At 44.7% G+C, this 13,611-nt stretch overlaps 1 protein-coding gene across 4 annotated transcripts in view; it reads right to left on the reverse strand.

Annotated features, from left to right (window-relative positions):
• Positions 1 to 4,393: 4,393 nt before the first annotated feature.
• Positions 4,394 to 13,611, reverse strand: part of KCNJ16 (potassium inwardly rectifying channel subfamily J member 16) — a 52,491-nt gene continuing 43,273 nt past the window's right edge. For all 4 annotated transcript variants that reach the window (XM_035104071.2, XM_035104072.2, XM_035104074.2 and 1 more), the window contains one exon: positions 4,394 to 10,910. In XM_035104071.2, coding sequence (XP_034959962.2) covers positions 9,521 to 10,816 — 1,296 coding nt within the window. In that variant the 5' untranslated portion in view covers positions 10,817 to 10,910 and the 3' untranslated portion in view covers positions 4,394 to 9,520. The remainder of the gene's footprint in view (positions 10,911 to 13,611) is intronic.

Raw genomic sequence — 13,611 nt, forward strand, 5'->3', positions numbered from 1 at the left:
CTCAGAACCGTTATTATTTTTCCATGGCTTGTGGCTTGAATGCGCAATAGGAGCTCAGCATGCATGCTATTGAGCTGGAAATCATTGTAAACAACCTCATTTGGCTTTGTTAAAAGGTTTGATTAAAAGTATTGAAACATCATTCCTCTTTTATCGCAGCGTGCAAGTGTAAGCAGACTGGCAGCATTTAGTTTCTTGTAATGGATACTCCCTTGGTGTCACTATGTTGTGCCACAAATAGATTGTTGCTGTCTTTGAGATGTTCCTTGTAGAGTGCAACCGGTATTAACTTGCTTATACATTGAGCCTGGCCAAACAAACAACCCCTGACAACCTTCTGCTTCTATATATGTATAATAGGAATGGAAATGATATGCTATCATGTCAGGGAATTCAAGACTTGGCATTCATGGCATCACCTACTTAGCTAAGTTTAATGTGCTGTGTGTTGACAGTGAGCAATTGAACCAAACTGATTATCAGATTTTTCATCAAGTTCTGTTTCCCAGGTTGAATAACACGGCACAATTGGTTACTGGCTCAATAGCAAGGGTCTGAATTTATGCAATAAATGTTCCCTACATACAGTTTGTATACAAAGCCAGTGACTGCTTGCCATATACAGCCATGATTAATATTAATTAATCTATAAATAATATAACTACTATTCATAGTGACTACCTTTTATACGGGACGCAGGTGGCGCTGTGGGTTAAACCACTGAGCCTAGGGCTTGCCAATCAGAAGGTCGGCGGTTCGAATCCCCGCGATGGGGTGAGCTCCCATTGCTCGGTCCCAGCTCCTGCCAACCTAGCAGTTCGAAAGCATGTCAAAAGTGCAAGTAGATAAATAGGTACTGCTACAGCGGGAAGGTAAACAGCATTTCCATGTGCTGCTCTGGTTCACCAGAAGCAGCTTTGTCATGATGGCCACATGACCTAGACGCTATACACCGGCTCCCTCAGCCAATAACACGAAATGAGCGCCGCAACCCCAAAGCCGGTCATGACTGGACCTAATGGTCAGGGGTGCCTTTACCTTTACCTTACCTTTTGTACAAGCCATTTGCACCAGTATAGAATCATAGAATCATAGAGTTGGAAGAGACCACAAGGGCCATCCAGTCCAACCAGTAGTTTGATATATAGCAGCGATAGTGAAACCACAGCCCTTGGGATGTCATTGGACTCCAGTTCCCATCAGTCTTCAGGGCTAATTGTCAGGGATCATGGGAGTTGTAGTCCCGGCATCCCCAAACTTCGGCCCTCCAGATGTTTTGGACTACAATTCCCATGATCCCTGACCACTGGTCCTGTTAGCTAGGGATCATGGGAGTTGTAGGCCAAAACATCTGGAGGGCCACAGTTTGGGGATGCCTGTTGTAGTCTAACAACATGTGGAGGGCGACAGGCTCTATGTCCCGGCTACAGAGAGTGTATTAAGCTACTGTGGGAATCAGTGGGTTTGTATAGATAGATCAGATACCAAAATTAGAGGCCCGGCTCTAGGTGCAGTCCCTCTAGGTGGCACGGGGCCGGCAGGGGGGGCGCTGCGCAGCGAAGCCGCACGGAAGTCATGCTGCGCACTGCGAGGGTGGGGGTGCCAGAGCGATCTCCACACCTCAGCGCCAGGGCGCCCGACCTACCTGAGATGGCCCTGCAAAATTATCTCCTAGTCCATTTCCTTGACTGCAGCTCCTCATATACCAAGGAACCAAATGGGCTCTAATGGGCTTGAGAGGGTACTCAGGGGCGATGGTGTTGATGGTCCGATGAGTCTCACCATTCCATAGTGGGGAAAGGGCCTCAACAGGATTGTCTGTTTTATCCACTGGAAAATCCATCTCCTTCCAAGGGGATAAAGCCTGCCAAATTCCAGAAAGAGAAGTGCAGCAATGCTATTGCAAGGGCAGATTTCACACTGGGGGCAGGGATGGAAGCCACATTTTCTTCCCCCAGTTTCCCCACCCACAGAGTACTCCACGAACCCGTCTGGAATGGATTAATCCACTTTCCATTGCTTTCAATGGGAAAGTTTGCTTCAGGTTAAGTACGCCTCAGGTGAAGTACCAATTGTGTACTTAAACTGAGGTACCACTGTATTCTGTTCTCACAGCCAGACTCAGAGGACCCACATGATGAATAACTTTATTTCACCATCCTTCCCCCCAAATCACGGTGATTGGAGTGTCCTCAGAAAATAATGTAATTGTGATTAAAAACTAGGCACACCCATCAAAACGAAAGACCCTCCGTTCTCCACCACACCTCCCTGCTCTCCACTGGCTCCTCTCATGAGCTCTGAGAGTTTCCTCAGGTAACTTGGATACGTTTCTCAGAAAAGAAAAGGAAATATCAGTGTTTTGGGTGGAGGTTGGAAGAACTGATGCCGCAGAGTTACTTGGAAAGTAGGAGAGTCCCCAGTCTGCCCCGACATGCCTTGTTCATAGCGAGACCTGAGTCTGTCTTGAATCACCCTGAGTCACCTCATAATTTGGAGTGCACACTATTTGCCCCTTAGAGGTCAGTCCATAGGGGTTAAATCTGCTTAAGCCTCTTGGTTTCCATGAGCTTCTGCACGCTTAAGTCCTGCATTGGACAATGCAATGACATATTTGAAGAACTCCCTGGAGGAGGAGAAGGCTTTGAACGTGCGTTTGGGTGGCAGGCTGGTCTGCACCTTTGTTCTATCTTCAGTATGTACAGTACTCGGATAATGAGGCCATCAGGACCCTAAAGAGCAAAAACTTTCCCTGGGGTGTGAAGCAAGAATCAGAGTGAGCCATTTTTTCCACTAGTAAGTGCTTCCCAGCAATGATTCTCTGAATGCCTCACCCCCAAAGCATAAATCAAACACACCGAACCATTCTGTGCGTGTTGAATCCCGTGTTTTTTAAATGTCCACAAGGTGGCGGGCTGATGACTCACAATATCCCACCATTAAGTGGCTGCAAGAGAGCCCAGGTTAGGAGAACGGGTCTTTTGCATGTTTTGTTTCTCTTCCTGCTCTTTTGCCATGGTGGGACACACCAGTATGGAAATTGGGATTCGTGGAAAAGTATTTACCTTTAAGAAAAATCAAACGGAACAACAAAACAAAACAACCACAACCTCCATGGAACTGTATAGAACTCAGAGATCCCCTGCTTCTTTGCCCAGAAAAGTGAAGCTAACACTAGGAAAAAATGAAGTATCGCAAGCCAGATTGGTTTGTTCCTTGCCTCATCTTCCTCATGAGGATTTGGGGCTTTCAAGAAGCCCAGAATTCCATTGCACAAGAGTTTTGAGCAAACTTGAATGTCAGCAACGGTTAGATGCGAAGCAACGAACAGGTTGATGATTCTGACACTTCAAGGGGCCTAGGTTTCAAAGTGTGGCTCTAAACATTATTGCGTCGGATGTTAGGGATGTACGAAGCTCCCACTGCTTCCTCCTCAAAGGTATTTGTGCTCCTCAAGCATTCTGTTCAAAGGCTCCAAAGCCCTTGAGGACAGAACAGGCTTGCTGTGTGGAGCAGAGTCAAAACATTATCTTCCCAGCAGCAGCGGCATGCAGCTTATTGGGACAGAGAAAGGAAGACTGGGCCTGTGCAGGATAGGCTTGGCATACGTCCAGGAAAACCCAGACATACCCTGGGCAGATGTTTACATTTTAAAGGATATGTCCAGGTTTTTCGGGCTCGGGCGGTTCGGGCTCAGGCTTGGGCTGCTCTGCATGCCACAGCCACTGCCAGCCCAAGCTGGGGAAAGATGTGCGCAGGCACAGTGGTGGCAGCCCCGCTCACCTGTGCACCTCTTTTGCCAGCTCGGGCCAGCAGTGGCTTGGACTGTCCTCTTTTTTGGCAACCCGGGAGCAGTGGCAGAGCCAATCCAGTGTTCCTGCCTGTCAGGGTTTGTTGTGACTACTCTTGAGTAACGACCATCCACATGCTTGTCTTTCAGACGTTTTTATTGGTGCACATTATTTACAGTGTAACGGATAGCTCATTTCATGTCTACCCGCTCGAGTCAGATTCCTGCACTAATTCCTTCCGCGTTCGCGACCAGCATAAAAGCCTCGGAACTGAGAAGCGCCTCCCTTTCCTCCTCTTTCTCAATTCCGGCGACGGAGGGACGGGTCTTCTGTCTGACCTATTCCTGCCCACTCTTTCCGCCTCCCTCTCTTCCTGCCTATGGAGCAGGGGCTCTTTAGTGTTGCCAGAGCCCTGGCACTCCCTCTCCGTTTCCTGACTCACCCCTTCAGACCCCTCGCTCTCATGACTGCTTGGAGACGGGCTGCTTCTGATGGGGGGGGGTTCTCTGTAATCCCTCCCCCTTACACTGCCAGTACACCCACTCAGCTTTAGACCATGGCTATACACTGTTGTCCCCCCGTCCCCCATTGTGTCCTAGATTGAAGCTTCCTGTCTGCCCTCGGTTCAATGTAGGTTTTATCACTTGCCTATATCGTTTGGAGCCGTGTAGGATCCCAACACCCATTTAGATCCTGATTGGCATTGGACTCTTGGTCTCCCCACACCCATCGACATCACACTGGCCTTGGCAGAGTGGTCAGGGCTCCGGGGCCTTTCACCCTCTTTTGGGTAGATTGCTGAAAATGGGAATGAACACAATGAGGCATCTTCTGGGAGATGAGGGGGTACTTCCTCAATGCCATGGAGCTCTAGGGTGGGACTGACAAACTCTCTCCATGTCTCGAGAATATGAGGCAGGCAGAATTGCCTTAGAATTCCCTTAGAACAGTTAATGTGCTGGTGAGAAAAGGTCCTTGCTACTTTCCACATCATTTAGATTCTATTATTGCCCATTCACATTTAAAAACATCCATCAAAAGAGACAGATAGGGAGGCAGGTCTCTCTTTCTCCCTATCACTGCCACTAGTTACTTGAGAAATTGCTTGAACAGGCTCTGGCACAACATCCTTTAAAAAAAAACAAAAAACCTTTTTTGCCTATTTGTTGTGTATTGTAAAGATGCGATGTTAATTTGAAGTTAGTCATTAACATACTATCTTACCCATGTAATCCTGTATATCTTGTTTTTTGTAAGATGCTTTTAGTTTATTTGTAGGGGGGATGGAATACGCGTTTAAAAAATAAATAAAAACTGAGAGCTATCATCTCACACTTCTGCTTTTGAGAAGACAGTTTTCTGTTTTGTCTTTTACCCATAATATGGTAATTAGTGAATGAAGTTAGCAGTTATCTAATCCATCTTTTCTCGTACCCCATAAGTTTCAATGGAACAGAAGGATATTGCACCATAGCCTGCAAAGCACAAAAGAGTTTACCCACATACCTCCATACACCAGCTAGCGCAATGGAACCCTTCAGTTAAATTAAAAATGCACCACTACTCATTTTCACTATTCATTTTCATCCTTCTTCCCACAGTTCAACAGAGACTTCTTTTGGGTGGGAGCATGATCAGCATCATCACAGATTTGCAAGTATTTTATTCCATAAACCTCTAGCAAGCAGCCCCCATGTGCCCCTAGGATTATAGTTTATGGCAGCTCTAGTTCCATTCCATTCCAGTTTTTTTAAAAAACCCAACTCTGTGTATATTTGAACTAGCAACTTTCCAAATTGTGCCTGCTTTGCAGACTGTGCCACAGAGTTCCTTTCTTGCTGCTACTCTTTGGTTGTATTGTGGAAGTAAATTGTTTTGCAGCTGTGGGGCTTCTAAGCCAGGATTGCAAGGTATAGTTGCAAAACTGTAGGGGGCCAAAAGTGTGACAGTGCTTCAAATAAATATGCCTGGGAAATAACAGAGCATAAGAACTGGAATTCAGAATGAAAATCCTCAGGCATTGTTTTCTCCCTGCAGTGTGTGCACTCTCTGAACCTGTGTGGGATCCATGCTATGGTGAAGAACCCTGAAGTGAAAACATATTTTGGAAATGTACAGAAACCGTACACGGTATGTTCATGCAGTCTGGCAAGATTCTTTGGGAAACTCCGGGACTTTCTCTCCACTCCGTAGAAGAGTCAATGCTTAAGAGTCAATGCCATTTGACCTCTTGTGAATCGTAGGATTGTAGATTTGAAAGTGACTCAAAGGGTCATCATCAAAGGGTCATCCAGTTCAACCCCACACTTTTTTAAAGGGGTGCTTCAAAATTGAGGAAGAATTGGTCTTGACAGCAGAAATCCAGACCAGTGTTTCAGGACTTATCGAGTAGGGGCAATACTTTGAATTCATTCTTCTGATTTCAGTGTGGTACATGATACTGGAATCCACCGAGAGATGAAGCAAAATTCTTCAAGGATTTAAGCTCACATGGGAAAAAGGAATGTAACATGTTCAGAGCTTCCTGGAGGACATCCAATGGTTTAATGATTTCTGGGCTGGTCTTGGGTGGATTCCACGTGGACCCAGCAATTTTCCAGTTTTTGTTTTAGGTCTAGGATCTCATCTCTCATCACTGCTATCTACCTCAGTTCCTGAGACTCCAATCCTGCAAAAGTTAGTTCAGGTACCATCTGCCCTATATATTCTACTGTGAAAACAGATGCAAAGGATTAATTCAACTTCTCTGCAATCTCCTTGTGCTCTTTAGCACACATTTCACTCCCTTGTCATTCAAGAGTTCAGCTGCTTCTTTAGATGGTCTCCTGCCACCAATGTATTTAAAGAACTTCCTGTTGCTGGTCTTAATGTTTTTTAGCAATGTGCTTCTCAAATTAGTTTTCTAGCATCCTTTACCGTCTGCGTTTACCTTTTTTTTGTGGTATTATTATTTCTTGTACCCATGATGTAGAGATTTGGCAAGAAAGTAGAGGCTGGTGGGACCAGAAGGCAGTAAGGTTAGTTAATATTCCCAAGTTAGTCACACCCTTAAGCCATTGCTCTGGATCTGCCCCCTAGACTCCTGGCTGCCATAATAATATTTTATTATTATACTGTATTTACCTTGAACAAGGCTTGAATGAAAAGAGGTCTCGGGTTTAGTTCTGGCATGTCCTGTTAAAAGAAACTTGTGGTGTTAATAATAATAATAATAATAATAATAATAATAATAATAATTTTATTCATACCCCACCCTTCCCTGTCAAGACCGGGCTCAGGGTGGCTACAACAAGAATATCAAAGCAAGCATAAAAGAAACAATTCAATTAAAATGCAGATGAAATACAATGTTAAAATTCAATTTTAAAATTAGGAATCTACAATTTGATGGAAAAGATCTCTGTCTGAAGTCCTGGAGAGCTTCCATCAATCAGAGCAAACAATTAGCCAATAGCCTGTTTCAGTGCAAGGCATCTCTACATATATATTCCTCTATATGTGGTTCTTGTTATAAAGCAAGTATGTGTCAATGTTCAGGGAATCCTATCCCTCCCCAGGTGGCAGCCAAAAAAGCAGATAAACACAAAGAATCCTCACCACATAATTCATTCAGTATTCACAGAGAGAGAGAGAAAGGAATGTAGTCCCTATTCAATGATGGTGTTGCTCTGAGAAGCCCAACCCCCTCTCAGGGGTGGAGGAAGGGTGTGTGGTAGATGCGGGCCACCCCGGGTGTCACCACTGAGGGAGGTGACAAAATGCCAGGTGACACTCACCGCCGGGCCTGCAGTGCACCTGAGCCACGCTTCTCTCCTGGGAGAGTCACGGTGGCTTGGGCACGCGTAGGCTCTGCGCTGCCCAAACGGTCCGCCCATTGCCTCCCCCCCAGCTGTAGGGTGGCTGAGTGGGAGGAGGCAGGCAGACTCCAGGGGCCCTGCAGTGTGTCCCGCCCCTATGGGCAGCTCGGCCTGCCCCTTACATGCTACCCCAGGTGCCCAAGCGGCTTCCTCCACTGCTCCCCCTCTGTCTCTCTCTTATCCTACATCATCCCTGTACCGGCTGATCTGGGATTTCTGCCTCTGAGCTTTCTGCTCTACTACTCTCAATGCATGCCCAGTCCTGGGAGAGGGGGGCTCAGGAATACTCTCCAAAGACACTGAGTCTGTCAGCTGTCCCTCCCCCGATGTTTCTTCCTCCTCCTGTTCTTCTCCCAGCTTTCCCCCTCTGCAGTCTCTAAACTATGTCCTTCTGCAAACCACTGTTCCATATTGATACTGTCCTCCTGTTCTCGGGGAGGTTCAGGAAAGGCGGGGGCCTCAATCCAGCTCCTGACAGTATGACATGGTCCATGGGCTGCCAGTTGCAGAACAGTCCATGGGCTGCCAGTTGCAGAACTTACAACCTAAGGAAGAATACAACAGACCACGGAACCAAGGCAGACTCGGAAAACTGTTTAGGCAACAAGGTCCAATTATGACAATAGGGGTCATCTGAACTTAGGGTGAGGATGCACTGCGTGAAAAGTGAGATCCATCAACTTAAAAGTTCAAGGATGCAATTTTCAGACAAATTTTTTTAGAAAATTGGTCTGATCTATCTGTGTGCTTAAGAATGAAGAACAAAGTGAGAGAGGATCGAAAATAGTTGGAAGAAATATATTTATATATTATTATTATTTTGAAAATAATAATACACCAGCTATCACATCATTATCTCTAAGTTACAAATCCTCTTTCCAGATATGCAGAACAATTTTAAAACACATTTTCAACATGAAATGATTAGTTGAAAAGAAATGAAAGTAACTAAATGAAAACAAGCCATAAAGTTGAATGTGATAGGCCTTACATCTTTGCAGTGTCTAGTAGCAAATAAATCATTGATCAACAGAAAGTGAAAGCAAATAAGGCATAATGGCTTTGGCAAAGCTAGCTACTTTTTTCAAACAGTGTAAGAATTATTCTTTACATATTTTATGGGGAAAGCAAAGTATTTTATTAGAAATTGCAAAAAGAAAATTCTGAGAAAGCCTAAATCCCCCATAGAAAAATCTAGTGTATGTATGTATGTATGTATGTATGTATGTATGTATGTATGTATGTATATATGTATGTATATATATATATATATATTTGTATATTACAAATAAATGAAAATGTGAAGTAGTTTAATTAACTTCTCTTTGTACAATCAAAAGAGCTACTTAAATGAGATGTGGGCCTAGGGTACACTTGGCAAATAGACTACCAAGCTATGCTGCAGCACACAAATCAATTGTGTTGCAATTCTTTAATTTACAGTACTGAATTGTACATTAATTCAAAAGACAGTCACCTTGAACAAATCAAAATTAATGCACCTAAATCATAGGACTACAAGGTCCTGATGCAGTTTTAACTCAAATAATCTGACTCCATGGCTTCAGTGATAAAGCAACTTTGAAATTCTTATCTACAGGTATCCTCCACTTTCAGTATCGATGCCGAATATTGTTAAGCATTCTTTTTAAAAAAAATTACAAGGGCACAAAATTCTATTGTTTGCAATAAAAGGATTTTTTTTAAAGGAGATGAATAATATCTATTTCTTATCTACTAAAACAAGAATACCAGCTAGACTGAGGTGTCAACGAGTCTGTTCTTCTGTTTTATGATTTGAGGATACCAGGTCCATAACTTGTGCGCCTTGAAAACTGCTGCAAAGTCAAGAGCAGCCATTGCAACGGACTGTTAGATCTGGGATTCCATTGAGATTCTACTTAAAGTCACCAGCGCTCTCTCATACGGCACCTCCATAACATTGGCTTGGTGAGAAGTTCTGGCTGACTCTTCAGAAATTTCAGAGTGGATGATTAAAGCTTCAGCACTAAAGGACCGGGCTCTTAGTCCTAATCTTGGTGCTGGTGCTGACGAAGAGGAAGAAGATGACGATGTTCCAGGTTCTCCATCCACTGCTTTTTCCAAAGTGGTGTATTCTTGCTCCTTCCTGTCTAGGTGCTTGGCACTACAATAAGGAGCATAAACCTCGGTGGTTTCCTCAAATTGGAGGCAGTTGACTTTGTAGTACTTCTTCTTCATTTGCAGGACGTCATTGAACCGGTGCCCCCAGAGGATTTCTCGAGGCACATATGAACTCCTTGACTGATGGGATGTCCCCGTTGAATCTCCAGTATAAACAAATGTAACCAGGATCTCAAAGTTGTCTTTAGCAAGAGCCTTCCTGTCCAGATCATACAATGGGCTGTCCTGGTTAATTTCGTGGATAATGGTCACTGGGGTTGCAACAATGATCTGGTCATTTAACAGTTTTAAGTCCTTGTATTCCATTGTCATCCTTCCAACTCTGTCTTCCACATACCGCAAGAGCTGGGCTCTCACTATGCCTTCTACCATATGATTAGGGCGGAAATCACCTATCCGCCACATCAGACAGAGCTTGCCGTCTCTTAAGCCTACCGTGGCGTGATAGCTGAAGCGGATGGTCTGAGCTCGCTTCCGGGCAGTGGCCATTTTGGCCAAGGCAGCACCGATGATGAATGTGTCAATGATGCAGCCTAACACGGACTGTATGATAACTATCAGGATTGCGACAGAGCACTCTTCGGTGACACAACGGGATCCATAGCCTATAGTCGTTTGGGTTTCAAGAGAGAATAAGAATGCCCCTGTGAAACTATGGACACTGGCAACACAAGGGGTCGTTCCTTCATCGAGTGATAAATCACCGTGATGGAGTGCAATCAACCAAAAGACCAAGCCAAAGAACAACCAGGAGAGGATGTAGGACAATGAGAAGATCACAAACATATGGCGCCATTGAATGTCCACTAATGTGGTGAAAATGTCGGCCACATAGCTCTCCCACTCCCCAAAGATGTGCTTGAAGTACACATTGCAGCTTCCGTCTTTCTGGAGAAATCGTTTTTGCATTCTTTTAATCCCAATCGAAGTTGTGTCTTGGTAGCTGTGTGCATGTCTGAGTTTATTCGTTTCCACACTTAAAAGCTTCTCGCCAGGCTCAGCCATGCTTCTTTAATCTGTGCTGTGCGATTAATTCAGAAGATGCAACTAAAGATGCCAATCACCAGCTGGTCTCGCTCTTGTTCTCTTCATTTATAACCTGCAGATGAAACCAAAGAGAAAAGATTTCATATTTTTGCCTCTAAGTAAATACCAAAGCATATATATCAGTGTCAGTGTGCGTGCTTAGCATGGATGAGGAGTGTGCACTGCTGCAGACTGGGAAATTCTACGCATACTGTTGAATAAGAAGGCAAAATGTACAGCATCACCACAGGTTACAGGCAAGATGTTGAATTTCTTAGTGCTCCCCTATGTTTTTCCTACCTATAAATTGAAAAGCAACACAGCAGACAAAAGCCTGGGCTAGAACCTTTCTCCATTGTGTGCTAGATTTCCATTGGCAGAAGTCTTTGGTGGGGGGTTGGATGGGAGGGTGTTGCAAATGGAGATGTTCAGAAGTGGCGCCCCCCTACATGTAATTTGAAGTCGTACATTCTATGTACCACCTCATTCATTCAGCTCCATCCAGCATATCCAGCCCATATGGCAAACATTTCAGGGGCCCAGGGTGGAGAAAACAGCCACAAGAGGCTATGCCAGGCATCCCCAAACTGCAGCCTTCCAGATGTTTTGGCCTACAACTCCCATGATCCCTAGCTAACAGGACCAGTGGTCAGGGATGATGGGAATTGTAGTCCAAAACATCTGGAGGGCCGAAGTTTGGGGATGCCTGGGCTATGCTTTCTTGTCTGGCAGCTCTGTCTGCTCTTTTAGCTCCCATCAGGCTCGGGAGCATGGCCCAAAAGCCATTGATGATGGGAGTTCACAACAGATTGATTGATTAAATACATATACCGCCCTTCATCCAAGGAGCACAGGACAGTTTACAAGATAAAAACACAAAAATACCTGACATAGTGTAAGGGGGAGGGATTATAGAGAACCCTCCCCCCTCATCAGAAGCAGCCCGTTTCCCAGCAGTCATGAGAGCGAGGGGTCTGAAGAGGTGAGTCAGGAAACGGAGAGGGAGTGCCAGGGCTCTGGCAACATCAAAGAGCCCCTGCTCCATAGGCAGGAAGAAAGGGAGGAGGAAAGAGTGGGCAGGAATAGGTCAGACAGAAGACCCGTCCCCTCGACGCCAGAATTGAGGAGGAGGAAGAAAGGGAGGCGCTTCTCAGTTCCGAGGCTTTTATGCTGGTCCCGAACACGGAGGGGGGTAGTGCAGGAATCTGACTCAAGCGGGTAGACATGAAATGAGCAGTCCGTTACACTGTAAATAATGTGCACCAATAAAAACGTCTGAAAGACAAGCATGTGGAAGGTCATTACTCAAGAGTAGTCACAACAAACTCTGACACACAGTAACAAACGAAAACAATAACTCCACACACAGTTTAAAAGGCCATAGGTTGTTTAATGACCTGTTTCATGACCTGTTCTACTACATCAGCCACAGATTAGCTGCCCTAAGTGTCACCCATGAAAATTACAAGTGAGCTATCATTTTTCTACCCAAGCAGCAAATTGGAAAGGCTCTGTCCTGTGAGGCATATAGTACATCTCATTTAGGATGTGCTAAAAAACAAAGAATCCCTCCGCCAGGCAAGTAATGACAGCCGTGCAAAGACAGTTTTCCAAAACACTTTAAAGCCTAGCATACTTTCCTTTTACTTTTCTGGTCGAAGAATGATTGTGACATATGGTGTCGTATCCTCAGAATATGGCCTTCATTAAAAAACACAACATTCATGCTTCCAAAAATACTTCTTGGAACACAGTTATTGGAAATATTCATATGACTTGCTGTAACTGCAGCTTTAAAACACCCCTCGCCATTTCCCCCCCTCTTTTTTCTTCTTCATCCATGGCTCTCTCATGAACCGACATTTTAATACGCTGTCTTTGAAAAACAAACAGCAATTGGAAAGTGCCGTGGTGATTTAAGGAGCTGCACATTAAGAGGTGTGAAGAGGAAGTGCATTGCAACCAAAGGCCAGCAATCTCCCATTTAAAAACATGCTCAGGGGTTATAATTTGTTTCTCCTCGCCACCCCCCACCACCCCACCTCTGGTATTGACTAGGTCAGACAACAGCTCATGTGAGAACTGCAAACAAATGTAATGCTGGCTTGAGCCACAGCTAAAAGGAATAATGGTCTTGGAAGGGAAGGACAAGGCGGGCAATAATATGGAAAGAAAAATCTCAAAATAAGTATTTATGATGGGCTTTTCAAGAATGAAAGAGACCAAAGGCCTCTCCAGACTGCTGCCTTTTTGTGGCTCTATTCTGCAACATGTTCTTGGCACAGTGATATTGCATTAGTAGTGGATTTATTCTGCCTTACTCTGCTATGCTATGTTGCTTCAACGCTACCACATTATTGTTCTCCAGAGGAGCTAAAGAAGGACCAAAATAAACCAAAACATTTTACTTTGTTTAAAAAAGTTATGTGATTTCCGCAGGTTATCAACCGGTTGGAAATGAAACAGTGTGACCACCCCATAATTTTGCAGGGGCGAACAGTATTGAAAGCAGGATCATGTGGCACAACCCCAATGGAATAAAGAGCATCATGAATGCGCAACAGGAAGAACATCTGGAGGAGCCCTTAAGTACACGAGTGTCAACTCGGACCCTCCAAGTGTCCCTATTTTCCAGGGACAGTCCTGGATTTGCAGAAGCCGTCACAGTTTCTGATTTGATCCCAGTATGTCCCGCTTTCCCCTATTTTCACTGGAGAAATGTTGGAGGGTATGTTTGGCGTTATGGGAACCCTGAGCCAAGGAGATAAGAAACT

Source organism: Zootoca vivipara, chromosome 2 (assembly GCF_963506605.1).
Source record: "Zootoca vivipara chromosome 2, rZooViv1.1, whole genome shotgun sequence".
Lineage (NCBI taxonomy): Eukaryota > Metazoa > Chordata > Lepidosauria > Squamata > Lacertidae > Zootoca > Zootoca vivipara.